The sequence below is a fragment of the Salvelinus fontinalis genome, unplaced genomic scaffold (genome assembly GCF_029448725.1).
Source record: "Salvelinus fontinalis isolate EN_2023a unplaced genomic scaffold, ASM2944872v1 scaffold_0010, whole genome shotgun sequence".
Taxonomy (NCBI): Eukaryota; Metazoa; Chordata; class Actinopteri; order Salmoniformes; family Salmonidae; genus Salvelinus; species Salvelinus fontinalis.
In genome coordinates this window covers 834,292-852,317 of record NW_026600219.1, presented here as the reverse complement: position 1 = coordinate 852,317, position 18,026 = coordinate 834,292, and the positions used below count along the sequence as shown (strand labels likewise).

At 48.8% G+C, this 18,026-nt stretch overlaps 1 protein-coding gene across 7 annotated transcripts in view; it reads left to right on the top strand.

The window, feature by feature from the left end:
- The window catches only part of LOC129842060 (adhesion G protein-coupled receptor L3-like), a 362,294-nt gene that overhangs the window by 119,971 nt on the left and 224,297 nt on the right, over window positions 1–18,026 (top strand). For all 7 annotated transcript variants that reach the window (XM_055910441.1, XM_055910442.1, XM_055910440.1 and 4 more), the window contains one exon: window positions 12,564–12,673. In XM_055910441.1, the coding sequence (XP_055766416.1) occupies window positions 12,564–12,673 (110 nt within the window). The remainder of the gene's footprint in view (window positions 1–12,563; window positions 12,674–18,026) is intronic.

The following is an 18,026-nucleotide window of genomic DNA, read 5'->3' as shown; positions in this document are numbered from 1 at the left end:
ACTAAGCTACCAGTGCGTCTCCAGAGCCCTGTACAAACTGTATCTTCTCCCCCTACTAATCCTGATGTGCTTGTCCTCAGCCCGGCGTCACCAGTGCCGGTACCACGCATCAGTTATAGAGTGGGCTTTGAGAATACAGTGTGCCCTGTCCCTGCTCCCCGCACTAGTAGGAAGGTGCTTATCATTAGCACGGTGCCTCCAGTTCCGGCACCACGCACCAGGTCTACAGTGCACCGTATCCGGCCAGAGCCATCCGTCTCCCCAGCGCCATCTGAGCCATCCGTCTCCCCAGCGCCATCTGAGCCATCCGTCTCCCCAGCGCCATCTGAGCCATCCGTCTCCCCAGCGCCATCTGAGCCATCCGTCTCCCCAGCGCCGTCTGAGCCGTCCGTCTGCCAGGAGCCTGCAAAGCCGCCCGTCTGCCATGAGCCTGCAAAGCCGCCCGTCTGCCATGAGCCTACAGAGCCATCCGCCAGACAGGAGCCGCTAGAGCCGTCAGCCAGACAGGAGCCGCTAGAGCCGTCAGCCAGACAGGATCTGCCAGAGCCGCCAACCAGACAGGATCTGCCAGAGCCGCCAACCAGACAGGATCTGCCAGAGCCGCCAACCAGACAGGATCTGCCAGAGCCGCCAACCAGACAGGATCTGCCAGAGCCGCCAACCAGACAGGATCTGCCAGAGCCGCCAACCAGACAGGTTCTGCCAGAGCCGCCAACCAGACAGGATCTGCCAGAGCCGCCAGCGAGCCATGAGCAGCCAGAGCCGTCAGCGAGCCATGAGCAGCCAGAGCCGTCAGAGAGCCATGAGCAGCCAGAGCCGTCAGAGAGCCATGAGCAGCCAGAGCCGTCAGAGAGCCATGAGCAGCCAGAGCCGTCAGAGAGCCATGAGCAGCCAGAGCCGTCAGAGAGCCATGAGCAGCCAGAGCCGTCAGAGAGCCATGAGCAGCCAGAGCCGTCAGAGCGCCATGAGCGTCGAGAGCCGTCAGAGCGCCATGAGCGTCGAGAGCCGTCAGCCTGCCATGAGCGTCGAGAGCCGTCAGCCTGCCATGAGCGTCGAGAGCCGTCAGCCTGCCATGAGCGTCGAGAGCCGTCAGCCTGCCATGAGCGTCGAGAGCCGTCAGCCTGCCATGAGCGTCGAGAGCCGTCAGCCAGCCATGAGCATCGAGATTCGTCAGTCAGCCATGAGCTGCCCTTCAGCCTGAAACGGCTAGATACCCAGAACTGCCCATCAGTCCAGAGCTGTCTCTCTGTCCGGAGCTGCCTTTCAGTCCGGAGTTGCCCCTCTATCCTGATCTCCCTCTCTATCTTGATCTACCTCTATATTCTTATCTATCCCTCTGTCTTGATTTATCTCTCTGTCCCGGTGCTGTCCTTATTAGTGAGGTTATTAAGAGGATTTTGTGGGGGTAAAAAGAGGGTGGACATTCTTAGAGGGAGGAAGCTAGGATGGATTATGGTGGGGTGGGGACCTCGCCCGGAGCCTGAGCCACCACCGTGGTTAGATGCCCACCCAGACCCTCCCCTAGACTTTGTGCTGGTGCGTCCGGAGTTCGCACCTTGTGGGGGGGGGTAATGTCACGTTCCTGACCTATTTATGTTAGTTGTTATGTGTGTTAGTTGGTCAGGACGTGAGGTTGGGTGGGCATTCTATGTTTTCTGTTTCTGTGTTGGTTTTGGGTTGCCTGGTATGGCTCTTAATTAGAGGCAGGTGTTTGGCGTTCCTCTAATTAAGAGTCATATTTAGGTAGGCGTTGTCACAGTGTTCGTTGTGGGTGATTGTCTCCTGTGTCAGTATGTATGTTCGTGCCACACGGGACTGTAGCGTTTGTTTGTTTCGTTTCGTTTCGATGTCGTATGTTTCCTGTACGTGAGTTTATGTTTAGTTATGTAAGTTTATGTTCAGGTTTCGTCACGATCGTTTGTTGTTTTGTTAGTTTGTATTAAGTGTTTCGTGTTTATTCTTCGTCGTCTTTAAAATAAAAAAAGATGGCTTATTTCCCAAATGCTGCGTTTTGGTCTGAAGATCCTTCTCTCCTCACCTCATCCGAGGATGAGGAGAGCGTCAGCCGTTACAGAATCACCCACCACGCTAAGACCAAGCGGCAAGGGAAAACTAAACGGAGTAAGGGACAGGAGAGAAAGGAGCAATGGACATGGGATGATGTATTGGACGGAAAGGGTTGCTACACTTGGGAGGAGATCCTGGCTGGTAGGGATCGCCTCCCATGGGAACAGGTGGAGGCACTGAGGAGAGCAGAGGCTACCGGGGAGAGGAACCGGAGCTATGAGGGAACGCGTCTGGCACGGAAGCCAAAAAAGCCCGTAAGTAATTCCCAAAAATTTCTTGGGGGGGGGGCTAGGAGGTAGTGGGCCAAGGGCAGGTAGGAGACCTGCGCCCACTTCCCAGGCTTACCGTGGAGAGCGGGAGTACGGGCAGGCGCCGTGTTACGCAGTAGAGCGCACGGTGTCTCCTGTACGAGTGCATAGCCCAGTGCGGGTTATTCCACCTCCCCGCACTGGTAGGGCTAGATTGAGTATTGAGCCAGGTGTCATGAGGCCGGCTCAACGCGTCTGGTCTCCAGTGCGTCTCCTCGGGCCGGCATACATGGCACCGGCCTTACGCATGGTTTCCCCGGTTCGCCTACATAGGCCGGTGCGGGTTGTTCCACCTCCCCGCACTGGTCGGGCGACCGGGAGCATTCAACCAGGTAAGGTTGGGCGGGTTCAATGCTCAAGAGTGCCAGTACGCCTCCACGGTCCGGTATTTCCGGCACCACCTCCCCGCCCCAGCCTAGTACCTTCAGTGTCTACACTACGCACTAGGCTACCAGTGCGTATCCTGAGCCCTGTTCCTCCTCCACGCACTCTCCCTGTAGTGCGTGTATCTAGCCCGGTGCCTCCAGTTCCGGCCCCACGCACTAAGCTACCAGTGCGTCTCCAGAGCCCTGTACAAACTGTATCTTCTCCCCCTACTAATCCTGATGTGCTTGTCCTCAGCCCGGCGTCACCAGTGCCGGTACCACGCATCAGTTATAGAGTGGGCTTTGAGAATACAGTGTGCCCTGTCCCTGCTCCCCGCACTAGTAGGAAGGTGCTTATCATTAGCACGGTGCCTCCAGTTCCGGCACCACGCACCAGGTCTACAGTGCACCGTATCCGGCCAGAGCCATCCGTCTCCCCAGCGCCATCTGAGCCATCCGTCTCCCCAGCGCCATCTGAGCCATCCGTCTCCCCAGCGCCATCTGAGCCATCCGTCTCCCCAGCGACATCTGAGCCATCCGTCTCCCCAGCGCCGTCTGAGCCGTCCGTCTGCCAGGAGCCTGCAAAGCCGCCCGTCTGCCATGAGCCTGCAAAGCCGCCCGTCTGCCATGAGCCTACAGAGCCATCCGCCAGACAGGAGCCGCTAGAGCCGTCAGCCAGACAGGAGCCGCTAGAGCCGTCAGCCAGACAGGATCTGCCAGAGCCGCCAACCAGACAGGATCTGCCAGAGCCGCCAACCAGACAGGATCTGCCAGAGCCGCCAACCAGACAGGATCTGCCAGAGCCGCCAACCAGACAGGATCTGCCAGAGCCGCCAACCAGACAGGATCTGCCAGAGCCGCCAACCAGACAGGATCTGCCAGAGCCGCCAACCAGACAGGATCTGCCAGAGCCGCCAGCGAGCCATGAGCAGCCAGAGCCGTCAGCGAGCCATGAGCAGCCAGAGCCGTCAGAGAGCCATGAGCAGCCAGAGCCGTCAGAGAGCCATGAGCAGCCAGAGCCGTCAGAGAGCCATGAGCAGCCAGAGCCGTCAGAGAGCCATGAGCAGCCAGAGCCGTCAGAGAGCCATGAGCAGCCAGAGCCGTCAGACAGCCATGAGCAGCCAGAGCCGTCAGAGCGCCATGAGCGTCGAGAGCCGTCAGAGCGCCATGAGCGTCGAGAGCCGTCAGCCTGCCATGAGCGTCGAGAGCCGTCAGCCTGCCATGAGCGTCGAGAGCCGTCAGCCTGCCATGAGCGTCGAGAGCCGTCAGCCTGCCATGAGCGTCGAGAGCCGTCAGCCTGCCATGAGCGTCGAGAGCCGTCAGCCAGCCATGAGCTGCCCTTCAGCCTGAAACGGCTAGATACCCAGAACTGCCCATCAGTCCAGAGCTGTCTCTCTGTCCGGAGCTGCCTTTCAGTCCGGAGTTGCCCCTCTATCCTGATCTCCCTCTCTATCTTGATCTACCTCTATATTCTTATCTATCCCTCTGTCTTGATTTATCTCTCTGTCCCGGTGCTGTCCTTATTAGTGAGGTTATTAAGAGGATTTTGTGGGGGTAAAAAGAGGGTGGACATTCTTAGAGGGAGGAAGCTAGGATGGATTATGGTGGGGTGGGGACCTCGCCCGGAGCCTGAGCCACCACCGTGGTTAGATGCCCACCCAGACCCTCCCCTAGACTTTGTGCTGGTGCGTCCGGAGTTCGCACCTTGTGGGGGGGGTAATGTCACGTTCCTGACCTATTTATGTTAGTTGTTATGTGTGTTAGTTGGTCAGGACGTGAGGTTGGGTGGGCATTCTATGTTTTCTGTTTCTGTGTTGGTTTTGGGTTGCCTGGTATGGCTCTTAATTAGAGGCAGGTGTTTGGCGTTCCTCTAATTAAGAGTCATATTTAGGTAGGCGTTGTCACAGTGTTCGTTGTGGGTGATTGTCTCCTGTGTCAGTATGTATGTTCGTGCCACACGGGACTGTAGCGTTTGTTTGTTTCGTTTCGTTTCGATGTCGTATGTTTCCTGTACGTGAGTTTATGTTTAGTTATGTAAGTTTATGTTCAGGTTTCGTCACGATCGTTTGTTGTTTTGTTAGTTTGTATTAAGTGTTTCGTGTTTATTCTTCGTCGTCTTTAAAATAAAAAAAGATGGCTTATTTCCCAAATGCTGCGTTTTGGTCTGAAGATCCTTCTCTCCTCACCTCATCCGAGGATGAGGAGAGCGTCAGCCGTTACAGTGTGTGTGTGAGTGTGTGTGTGTATACTAAAATGTGTGAGTGTGTGTGTGTGTGTGAATGTTAAAGTGTGTGTGTGTGAGTTTGTGTGTATTTTAATGTGTGTGTTAATGTGTCTGTGTGTGAGTGTGTGTGTGTATGCTAAAGTGTGTGAGTGTGTGTGTATGTTAATGTGTGTGAGTGTGTGTGTGTGTTTATGTTAATGTGTGTGATTGTGTGTGTGTGTATGTTAATGTGTGTGTAGTGTGTGTGTGTGTGTGTTTATGTTAATGTGTGTGATTGTGTGTGTGTGTATGTTAATGTGTGTGTAGTGTTTATAAGGCTGCATGTTCTTGTGTCTCCATCGCAACACATTGACCCCCTTGTATTTCGTCTCTTACCTGTATGTCCATGTTCTTGTCTAGGTAACAGAGAACACCTGTTGATGTAAGGGCTGTCGTTCTCCTCTTCCTCGGATGAGGAGAGGAGAGAAGGATCATCAGACCAAAATGCAGCATTAGGGAAATAAGCCATCTCTTTATTTATAACGACGATGGCAACACGAAAAACAAAACACTTTCAAAAATACAAAACAAGAAAACGAAGTAGACGAAACCTGAACATAAACTTACATAACTAAACGTAACACTTACGGACAGGAAACAGACTACATCAAAATAAACGAACGAACAACCGAACAGTCCCGTATGGTGCCAAAACATAACACAGATACGGAAGACAATCACCCACAAACAAACAGTGAGAACACCCTACCTAAATATGACTCTCAATTAGAGGAAAACGCAAAACACCTGCCTCTAATTAAGAGCCATACCAGGCAACCCAAAACCAACATAGAAACAGAACACATAGACTGCCCACCCAAAACACACGCCCTGACCATAAACACATACAAAAACAACAGAAAACAGGTCAGGACCGTTACAGAACCCCCCCCTCAAGGTGCGAACGCCGGGCGCACCAGCACAAAGTCCAGGGGAGGGTCTGGGTGGGCAGTTGACCACGGTGGTGGCTCAGGCTCTGGACGCTGTCCCCACACCACCATAGTCACTCCCCGCTTCTGTCTTCCCCTCCCAATGACCACCCTAAAACTAACATCCCCTAAATGAACCGCCAGCACCGGGAGAAGGGGCAGCACCGGGACAAGGGGCAGCACCGGGACAAGGGGCAGCACCGGGACAAGGGGCAGCACCGGGACAAGGGGCAGCACCGGGACAAGGGGCAGCACCGGGACAAGGGGCAGCACCGGGACAAGGGGCAGCACCGGGACAAGGGGTAGCACCAGGATAAGGGACAGCACCGGGATAAGGACCAGCACCGGGATAAGGACCAGCACCGGGATAAGGACCAGCACCGGGATAAGGACCAGCACCGGGACAAGGGGCAGCACCGGTACAAGGGGCAGCACCGGGATAAGGGGCAGCACCGGGACAAGGGGCAGCACCGGGACAAGGGGCAGGTCCCGGCTGATATACTCAGGCAGATCCTGACTGAACAGCTCTCGACGCTCATGGCTGGCTGACGGCTCTCGACGCTCATGGCTGGCTGACGGCTCTCGACGCTCATGGCAGGCTGACGGCTCTCGACGCTCATGGCAGGCTGACGGCTCTCGACGCTCATGGCAGGCTGACGGCTCTCGACGCTCATGGCAGGCTGACGGCTCTCGACGCTCATGGCAGGCTGACGGCTCTCGACGCTCATGGCTCTCTGACGGCTCTGGCTGCTCATGGCTCTCTGACGGCTCTGGCAGATCCTGTCTGGTTGGCGGCTCTGGCAGATCCTGTCTGGTTGGCGGCTCTGGCAGATCCTGTCTGGCGGGCGGCTCTAGCGGCTCCTGTCTGGCGGGCGGCTCTAGCGGCTCCTGTCTGGCGTGCGGCTCTAGCGGCTCCTGTCTGGCAGACGGCTCTGTAGGCTCATGGCAGACGGGCGGCTTTGCAGGCTCATTGCAGACGGATGGCTCAGATGGCGCTGGGGAGACGGATGGCTCAGATGGCGCTGGGGAGACGGATGGCTCAGATGGCGCTGGGGAGACGGATGGCTCAGATGGCGCTGGGGAGACGGATGGTTCTGGCCGGATACGGCGCACTGTAGACCTGGTGCGTGGTGCCGGAACTGGAGGCACCGGGCTAAGGATAAGCACCTTCCTACTAGTGCGGGGAGCAGGGACAGGGCACACTGTACTCTCAAAGCCCACTCTATACCTGATGCGAGGTACCGGCACTGGTGACACCGGGCTGAGGACAAGCACATCAGGATTAGTAGGGGGCGAAGATACAGTGTGTACAGGGCTCTGGAGACGCACAGGAGGCTTAGTGCGTGGTGCCGGAACTGGAGGCACCGAACTGGATACAAGCACTACAGAGAGAGTGCGTGGAGGAGGAACTGGGCTCAGGAGACGCACTGGTAGCCTAGTGCGTAGTGTAGGCACTGTAGGTACTAGGCTGGGGCGGGGAGGTGGCGCCGGAAATACCGGACCGTGGAGGCGTACTGGCACTCTTGAGCATTGAGCCTGCCCAACCTTACCTGGTTGAATGCTCCCGGTCACCCGGCCAGTGCGGGGAGGTGGAATAACCCGCACCGGCCTATGTAGGCGAACCGGGGAAACCATGCGTAAGGCAGGTGCCATGTATGCCGGCCCGAGGAGACGCACTGGAGACCAGACGCGTTGAGCCGGCCTCATGACACCTGGCTCAATACCCAATCTCGCTCTGCCAGTGCGGGGAGGTGGAATAACCCGCACTGGCCTATGCACTCGTACAGGAGACACCGTGCGCTCTACTGCGTAACACGGCGCCTGCCCGTACTCCCGCTCTCCACGGTAAGCCTGGGAAGTGGGCGCAGGTCTCCTACCTGCCCTTGGCCCACTACCTCTTAGCCCCCCCCAAGAAATTTTTGGGTGTTACTTACGGGCTTTTTGGGCTTCCGTGCCAGACGCGTTCCCTCATAACTCCGGTTCCTCTCTCCGGTAGCCTCTGCTCTCCTCAGTGCCTCCAGCTGTTCCCATGGGAGGCGATCCCTACCAGCCAGGATCTCCTCCCATGTGTAGCAACCCTTTCCGTCCAATATATCGTCCCATGTCCATTGCTCCTTCTTTTCCTGTCCCTTACTCCGTTGAGTTTTCCCTTGCCGCTTGGTCCTAGCGTGGTGGGTGATTCTGTAAGGGCTGTCGTTCTCCTCTTCCTCGGATGAGGAGAGGAGAGAAGGATCATCAGACCAAAATGCAGCATTAGGGAAATAAGCCATCTCTTTATTTATAACGACGATGGCAACACGAAAAACAAAACACTTCCAAAAATACAAAACAAGAAAACGAAGTAGACGAAACCTGAACATAAACTTACATAACTAAACGTAACACTTACGGACAGGAAACAGACTACATCAAAATAAACGAACGAACAACCGAACAGTCCCGTATGGTGCCAAAACATAACACAGATACGGAAGACAATCACCCACAAACAAACAGTGAGAACACCCTACCTAAATATGACTCTTAATTAGAGGAAAACGCAAACCACCTGCCTCTAATTAAGAGCCATACCAGGCAACCCAAAACCAACATAGAAACAGAAAACATAGACTGCCCACCCAAAACACACGCCCTGACCATAAACACATACAAAAACAACAGAAAACAGGTCAGGACCGTTACAGTTGACAGGGAGTGTCCATGTTGTTGTCTAGGTAACAGAGAACACCTGTTGACAGGGAGTGTCCATGTTGTTGTCTGGGTAACAGAGAAAATCTGTTGACAAGGAGTGTACATGTTGTTGTCTAGGTAACAGAGAAAACCTGTTGACAGGGAGTGTCCATGTTGTTGTCTATGTAACAGAGAACACCTGTTGACAGGGAGTGTCCATGTTGTTGTCTAGGTAACAGAGAACACATGTTGACAGGGAGTGTCCCTGTTGTTATCTATGTAACAGAGAACACCTGTTGACAGGGAGTTTAATGAGTTTAATGTTTATGTATGTCTGTGTAGTGTCACATTGACCTTGACATGTCCTTGGTGTCAGGTGTTGTGTCAGTGTCCAGGTGTAACAACCAGGTGTTGTGTCAGTGTCCAGGTGTAACAACCAGGTGTTGTGTCAGTGTCCAGGTGTAACAACCAGGTGTTATGTCAGTGTCCAGGTGTAACAACCAGGTGTTATGTCAGTGTCCAGGTGTAACAACCAGGTGTTATGTCAGTGTCCAGGTGTAACAACCAGGTGTTGTGTCAGTGTCCAGGTGTAACAACCAGGTGTTGTGTCAGTGTCCAGGTGTAACAACCAGGTGTTGTGTCAGTGTCCAGGTGTAACAACCAGGTGTTGTGTCAGTGTCCAGGTGTAACAACCAGGTGTTATGTCAGTGTCCAGGTGTAACAACCAGGTGTTGTTTCTCTGTTGTGTCAGTGTCCAGGTGTAACAACCAGGTGTTGTGTCAGTGTCCAGGTGTAACAACCAGGTGTTATGTCAGTGTCCAGGTGTAACAGCCAGTTGTTATGTCAGTGTCCAGGTGTAACAACCAGGTGTTATGTCAGTGTCCAGGTGTAACAACCAGGTGTTATGTCAGTGTCCAGGTGTAACAACCAGGTGTTATGTCAGTGTCCAGGTGTAACAACCAGGTGTTGTGTCAGTGTCCAGGTGTAACAACCAGGTGTTGTGTCAGTGTCCAGGTGTAACAACCAGGTGTTGTGTCAGTGTCCAGGTGTAACAACCAGGTGTTGTGTCAGTGTCCAGGTGTAACAACCAGGTGTTATATCAGTGTCCAGGTGTAACAACCAGGTGTTGTTTCTCTGTTGTGTCAGTGTCCAGGTGTAACAACCAGGTGTTGTGTCAGTGTCCAGGTGTAACAACCAGGTGTTATGTCAGTGTCCAGGTGTAACAGCCAGTTGTTATGTCAGTGTCCAGGTGTAACAACCAGATGTTGTGTCAGTGTCCAGGTGTAACAACCAGGTGTTGTGTCAGTGTCCAGGTGTAACAGCCAGGTGTTGTGTCAGTGTCCAGGTGTAACAACCAGATGTTGTGTCAGTGTCCAGGTGTAACAACCAGGTGTTATGTCAGTGTCCAGGTGTAACAACCAGGTGTTGTGTCAGTGTCCAGGTGTAACAACCAGATGTTATGTCAGTGTCCAGGTGTAACAGCCAGTTGTTATGTCAGTGTCCAGGTGTAACAACCAGATGTTGTGTCAGTGTCCAGGTGTAACAACCAGGTGTTATGTCAGTGTCCAGGTGTAACAACCAGGTGTTGTGTCAGTGTCCAGGTGTAACAACCAGATGTTGTGTCAGTGTCCAGGTGTAACAACCAGGTGTTGTGTCAGTGTCCAGGTGTAACAGCCAGGTGTTGTTTCAGTGTCCAGGTGTAACAACCAGATGTTGTGTCAGTGTCCAGGTGTAACAACCAGGTGTTATCCTCTACAGAGTACCTAACCCGGATCCGGGAGCACCCCCCACACCCCCCACACTGATTAGCATCGCTAGCATAGCGTCACAATTAAATAGTAGCATCTAAATATCATTAAATCACAAGTCCAAGACACCCAATGAAAGACACAGATCTTGTGAATAAAACCACCATTTCAGATTTTTTAAATGTTTTACAGGGAAGACACAATATGTAAATCTATTAGCTAAACACGTTAGCAAAATGACACCATTTTCTTACTCCAACAGTTTCTTACTCCATCAGGTGCTATCACCAATTCGGCTAAACTAAGATATTGATAGCCACTAACTAACAAACAAATTCATAACATGACAGTCTGATAACATATTTATGGTATAGCATAGTTTTTTTTTTTTAAATGTGCATTTTTCAGGTATAAATCACAGTTCTACATTGCAGCTGCAATCTGATATAGTGCTGATGCAGCTAGAACAATTACAGAGACCAACGTTATATAACTAATTACTTGTCTTAAAACATTTCAGAAAAAATACACAGCGTACAGACATTGAAAGCCCAACATCTGGTGAATCCAAACAATATTTCAGATTTTTTAAATGTTTTATAGCGAAATTAGCATAACTAGCTAATTAGCATAACCAGGCCAGCCAAAACCAGCTGGACGCGCCCGACCAGTTCACATGCACGACAGATATATGAAATAACATCGTAAATTGGGTCTTACTATTGCTGGTCTTTCATCAGAATGTTGATCAAGGTGTCCTTAGTCCTGATGAGTCGTTCAATCCATTCACAATGGCAACTTCCCCTCTTCATTTAGCCTGGGTACTGGTCGACTGGCACGGTCCATGTCCAAAGTTAAAAAACTCAAAGAACGGAACACGGCAAAACTCCCGAAAAAATTCTAATAATCTGATTAAACTATATTGAAAAAACATACATTACGGTGATATGGTCACATGTATCAAACAAACTTCGACACGGAGATAGTTTTCATCCGTAACGTCAGCATAACAAAAGACAATGCCACCTCTGAAAACGCGCATCTCAGAAACCGGAAGTTGTCGGTCACGCTAAAGAAATAGGTCTTATTTCACGTCAGTACAAGATAAACAAAAAATTTCTCCTCTGACGTCTTCCAGACACCCAGAGGAAGAAGAAGGAAGTGTCATTCGGGTCATAGGTCGCGTGACCATATATAGGCAGAGCGTTGAAGCGAGCATACACATCTTGCATTCTTCTTCTGGCTCAGGGAAAGTGCTGTGAAATGACCTGTGTTTGACTCAGAGACTCAATTGGAACGGTTTTAGAAACCATAGCTTGTTTTCTATCCAATGCTATATGGTTATATGCATATAGTAACAGCAATAATTGAATAAGAGGCAGTTTAGTCTGTAGAGGCAATTATGCTAATGCGAAACAGCACCCCCTGTATTCTCAAGAAGTTAAGTCAGTGTCTAGGTGTAACAACCAGATGTTATGTCAGTGTCCAGGTGTAACAGCCAGTTGTTATGTCAGTGTCCAGGTGTAACAACCAGGTGTTGTGTCAGTGTCCAGGTGTAACAACCAGGTGTTATGTCAGTGTCCAGGTGTAACAACCAGGTGTCAGTGTCCAGGTGTAACAACCAGGTGTTGTGTCAGTGTCCAGGTGTAACAACCAGGTGTTATGTCAGTGTCCAGGTGTAACAACCAGATGTTATGTCAGTGTCCAGGTGTAACAACCAGGTGTTGTGTCAGTGTCCAGGTGTAACAATCAGGTGTTGTGTCAGTGTCCAGGTGTAACAACCAGGTGTTGTTTCTCTGTTGTGTCAGTGTCTGTATTCACGTTCTAATGTTTACCTGTCGTTGTCCCCAGGTGTAACAACCGTACCCAGTGTGTGTTGTGTGTCTGTATTCACGTTCTAATGTTTACCTGTCGTTGTCCCCAGGTGTAACAACCGTACCCAGTGTGTGTTGTGTGTCTGTATTCACGTTCTAATGTTTACCTGTCGTTGTCCCCAGGTGTAACAACCGTACCCAGTGTGTGTTGTGTGTCTGTATTCACGTTCTAATGTTTACCTGTCGTTGTCCCCAGGTGTAACAACCGTACCCAGTGTGTGTTGTGTGTCTGTATTCACGTTCTAATGTTTACCTGTCGTTGTCTCCAGGTGTAACAACCGTACCCAGTGTGTGTGTGTCTGTATTCACGTTCTAATGTTTACCTGTCGTTGTCTCCAGGTGTAACAACCGTACCCAGTGTGTTGTGGTAGCTGGACCTGATGTCTTTCCTGACCCCTGTCCTGGAACATACAAATACCTGGAGGTGCAGTACGAGTGTGTCCCCTACAGTAAGTACTATACTATACTATAGCGTACTATACTATACTATACATACTATACTATACTATACTGCAGTATGCGTGTGTCCCCTACGGTAAGTACTATACTATACTGTGCATACTATAACGTACTATACTATACATACTATACTATACTGCAGTATGAGTGTGTCCCCTACAGTAAGTACTATACTATACTATACATACTATACCATACTATACTATCCCATACTACACTACACTACACTATACTATACATACTATAATATACTATATGATACCACACCGTACTATACTATATGCTACTAGACTGCAGTATGAGTGTGTACCCTTCAGTAAGTACTACACTATACTATACATAATATGCCGTACTATAGTATACTATACTGTACCATACTACACTACACTACACTATAATATGATATATGATACTATACTATACTGCAGTACGATTGTGTCCCCCACAGTAAGTACTACACTATACTATACTACACTATACTACAGTATGAAGTGTCCCCTCTAAAGTAGGTACTACTATAAACTCAGTTTTTACTACAAATTATAACATAGTACTATATTAGGTACTAATATTATACTATATTGTATATGTATCATATTATCATTTACATCTGCTATAGTTTTTACTTTGCGAAATACTTATATAATGACTATATATTGTGGGAAATACTGATGGAACTCATGTACTCCATACAACAATATTATACTATATACTGTGGGAAATACTGATGGAACTCATGTACTCCATACAACAATATTAGACTATATTCTGTGGGAAATACTGATGGGACTCATGTACTCCATACAACAATATTAGACTATATAATGTGGGAAATACTGATGGGACTCATGTACTCCATACGACATTGTTTCTTGACAGTAAAATGTTTCCATCTGGCTCCATGTTGTTGTCTGGAGATTGAAATAGCAGGAATTTATGAACTGATGAGAATGTTTGAGAAGATATTATTTACTCCACCACAAGCCAGTAACGGGGCCTCGGACAAACACTAGCGATGGGGAAATCTGAGATGTTCGTGGAACCTCATCTATTCCAACAGGAAAGAAGGGAAGGGTGATCTGAAATGACCTCTGACCCTTCTGTTGACTCAGTTTGGGGAAAAGACGTCTGAAATAGGAGGAGCTAAAACTCAGTAAAGAGATACTTTTTTACCATTTATATCAGTGAAACATCCATCATTTATATCAGTGATTCATCCATCATTTATAATAGTGAGACATCCATCATTTATAACAGTGATTCAGCCATCATTTATATCAGTGATTCATCCATCATTTATAATAGTGAGACATCCATCATTTATATCAGTGATTCAGCCATCATTTATATCAGTGATTCATCCATCATTTATAACAGTGATTCATCCATCATTTATAACATTTATATCAGTGATTCAGCCATCATTTATAACATTTATATCAGTGATTCATCCATCATTTATAACAGTGATTCATCCATCATTTATAACAGTGATTCAGCCATCATTTATAACATTTATATCAGTGATTCATCCATCATTTATAACATTTATATCAGTGATTCAGCCATCATTTATATCAGTGATTCATCCATCATTTATAACATTTATATCAGTGATTCATCCATCATTTATAACAGTGATTCATCCATCATTTATAACATTTATAACAGTGATTCAGCCATCATTTATATCAGTGATTCATCCATCATTTATATCAGTGATTCATCCATCATTTATAACATTTATATCAGTGATTCAGCCATCATTTATAACAGTGATTCATCCATCATTTATAACAGTGATTCATCCATCATTTATAACATTTATATCAGTGATTCATCCATCATTTATAACAGTGATTCATCCATCATTTATAACAGTGATTCATCCATCATTTATAACAGTGATTCAGCCATCATTTATATCAGTGATTCATCCATCATTTATAATAGTGATACATCCATCATTTATAACAGTGATTCAGCCATCATTTATATCAGTGATTCATCCATCATTTATAACATTTATATCAGTGATTCATCCATCATTTATAACAGTGATTCATCCATCATTTATAACAGTGATTCAGCCATCATTTATATCAGTGATTCATCCATCATTTATAACAGTGATTCATCCATCATTTATAACAGTGATTCAGCCATCATTTATATCATTTATAACAGTGAAACATCCATCATTTATATGATTTATGACAGTGATTCATGCATCATTTATAACAGTGAAACATCATTTATAACAGTGAAACAGCCATCATTTATAACAGCGATTCATCCATCATTTATATCATTTATAACAGTGATTCATCCATCATTTCCATAATTTATGACAGTGAAACATCATTTATAGCAGTGATACAGCCATCATTTATAGCAGTGATTCATCCATCATTTATAACAGTGATACAGCCATCATTTATAACAGTGATACAGCCATCATTTATAACAGTGATACAGCCATCATTTATAACAGTGATACAGCCATCATTTATAACAGTGATACAGCCATCATTTATAACAGCTACATAATGGTATATCAGAGCATTGGAATACAATCTGGCCTGGCATCGCTCTTCCTCTCCTCTCCTCTCCTCTCCCTCCAGACAGCCAAGCTAAACCTGATCCTCTACGGAAAACATTCAATTATATTTCAGCAAATAGGCCTGATGGTGACGGCTTGATTAAATAATAACAGCTTCAGTATCTCTCCCAGAGCCAGATGGAAACAGAACATGATACCTGCATAATGTGGCGCTGCCCTGATTCAGTTGTCTCAGAGTTGTGTGTGGGAGGGAGGGGGGGGGGGGGGGGCAGGGAGAAAGGGAGGGAGGCAGGGAGGCAGGGAGGGGGAGGGAGGGAGGGAGGGAGTGATGGAGGGAGGGGGGGGGAGTGTGTGTGTGTTCGTGAGGGGAGGATTAATACTGTGTGTGTGTGTGTGTGTGTGTGTGTGTGTGTGTGTGTGTGTGTGTGTGTGTGTGTGTGTGTGCGTGCGTGCGTGCGTGCGTGCGTGTGTGGGTGGGTGGGGGCCATTTTTGTGAGCTCCACTGTTGCAACATTATTACGTTCCCTAAGAACAACGAGGAGCACAGACAATGGGTTCCACTGTGATCTGATAACAGAGGGTGCAGCTGGATAAAGTTTCCCCTGTAGAGAGGAACAACACCAGGATAAAGTTTCCCCTGTAGAGAGGAACACCACTAGGATAAAGTTTCCCATGTAGAGAGGAACACCACCAGGATAAAGTTTCCCCTGTAGAGAGGATCACCACCAGGCTAAAGTTTCCCCTGTAGAGAGGAACACCACCAGGATAAAGTTTCCCCTGTAGAGAGGAACACCACCTGCATAAAGTTTCCCCTGTAGAGAGGAAAAACACCTGGATAAAGTTTCCCCTGTAGAGAGGGAAAACACCTGGATAAAGTTTCCCCTGTAGAGAGGAAAAACACCTGCATAAAGTTTCCCCTGTAGAGATGATCAACACCTGGATAAAGTATCCCCTGTAGAGAGGAACACCACCTGCATAAAGTTTCCCCTGTAGAGAGCATCAACACCAGGATAAAGTTTCCCCTGTAGAGAGGAACACACCTGGACAAAGTTTCCCCTGTAGAGAGGAACACACCTGGATAAAGTTTCCCCTGTAGAGAGGATCACCACCAGGATAAAGTTTCCCCTGTAGAGAGGAACACACCTGGACAAAGTTTCCCCTGTAGAGAGGAACACCACGAGGATAAAGTTTCCCCTGTAGAGAGGAACACACCTGGATAAAGTTTCCCCTGTAGAGAGGAACACACCTGGATAAAGTTTCCCCTGTAGAGAGGAACACACCTGGATAAAGTTTCCCCTGTAGAGAGGAACACACCTGGATAAAGTTTCCCCTGTAGAGAGGAACACACCTGGATAAAGTTTCCCCTGTAGAGAGGATCACCACCAGGATAAAGTTTCCCCTGTAGAGAGGAACACCAACAGGATAAAGTTTCCCCTGTAGAGAGGAACACCAACAGGATAAAGTTTCCCCTGTAGAGAGGAACACCAACAGGATAAAGTTTCCCCTGTAGAGAGGAAACTAGTTTCTTTGTCTCTTTCTCCCTCTCTCCCTCTCTCCCTCGCTTCCTCTCTCCCTCTCTCCCTTTCTCCCTCTCTCCCTCTCTTCCTCCCTTCCTCTCTCCCTCTCTTCCTCCCTTCCTCTCTCCCTGTCTCCCTCTCCCTCTCTCCCTCTTTTCCTCCCTTCCTCTCTCCCTCTCTTCCTCCCTTCCTCTCTCCCTCTCTTCCTTCCTTCCTCCCTTCCTCTCTCCCTCTCTTCCTCTCTCCCTTTCTCCCTCTCTTCCTCCCTTCCTCTCTCCCTCTCTCCCTCTTCCTCTCTCCCTCTCTTCCTCCCTTCCTCTCTTCCTCTCTTCCTCCCTTCCTCTCTCCCTCTCTCCCTCTCTCCCTCTTCCTCTCTCCCTCTCTCCCTCTTCCTCTCTCCCTCTCTCCCTCTTCCTCTCTCCCTCGCTCCCTCTTCCTCTCTCCCTCTCTCCCTCTTCCTCTCTTCCTCTCTTCCTCCCTTCCTCTCTCCCTCTCTTCCTCACTTCCTCCTTCCCTCCTGTTTTTTTGCTGTGTTCGAAACCTCCTCACACTTCACTCTCACTCCTTAAATCGACCACCATTCAGACGTCACTGTCTCCATTCAGACGGTACTGGTACCATTCAGACGTCACTGGTTCCATTCAGACGTCACTGGTACCATTCAGACGGTACTGGTACCATTCAGACATGACTGGTACCATTCAGAGTTGACTTATACCATTCGGACGTCACTGGTTCCATTCAGACGTCACTGGTACCATTCAGACGGTACTGGTACCATTCAGACATGACTGGTACCATTCAGACTTGACTGGTACCATTCAGACGTCACTGGTACCATTCAGACGTTACTGGTACCATTCAGACATGACTGGTACCATTCAGACGTCACTGGTTCCATTCAGACATTACTGGTACCATTCAGACGGTACTGGTACCATTCAGACGTCACTGGTTCCATTCAGACGTTACTGGTTCCATTCAGACGTTACTGGTACCATTCAGACATGACTGGTACCATTCAGACTTGACTGGTACCATTCAGACGTCACTGGTACCATTCAGACGTTACTGGTACCATTCAGACATGACTGGTACCATTCAGACTTGACTGGTACCATTCAGACATCACTGGTACCATTCAGACTTGACTGGTACCATTCGGACGTCACTGGTACCATTCAGACATGACTGGTACCATTCAGACTTGACTGGTACCATTCAGACATCACTGGTACCATTCAGACTTGACTGGTACCATTC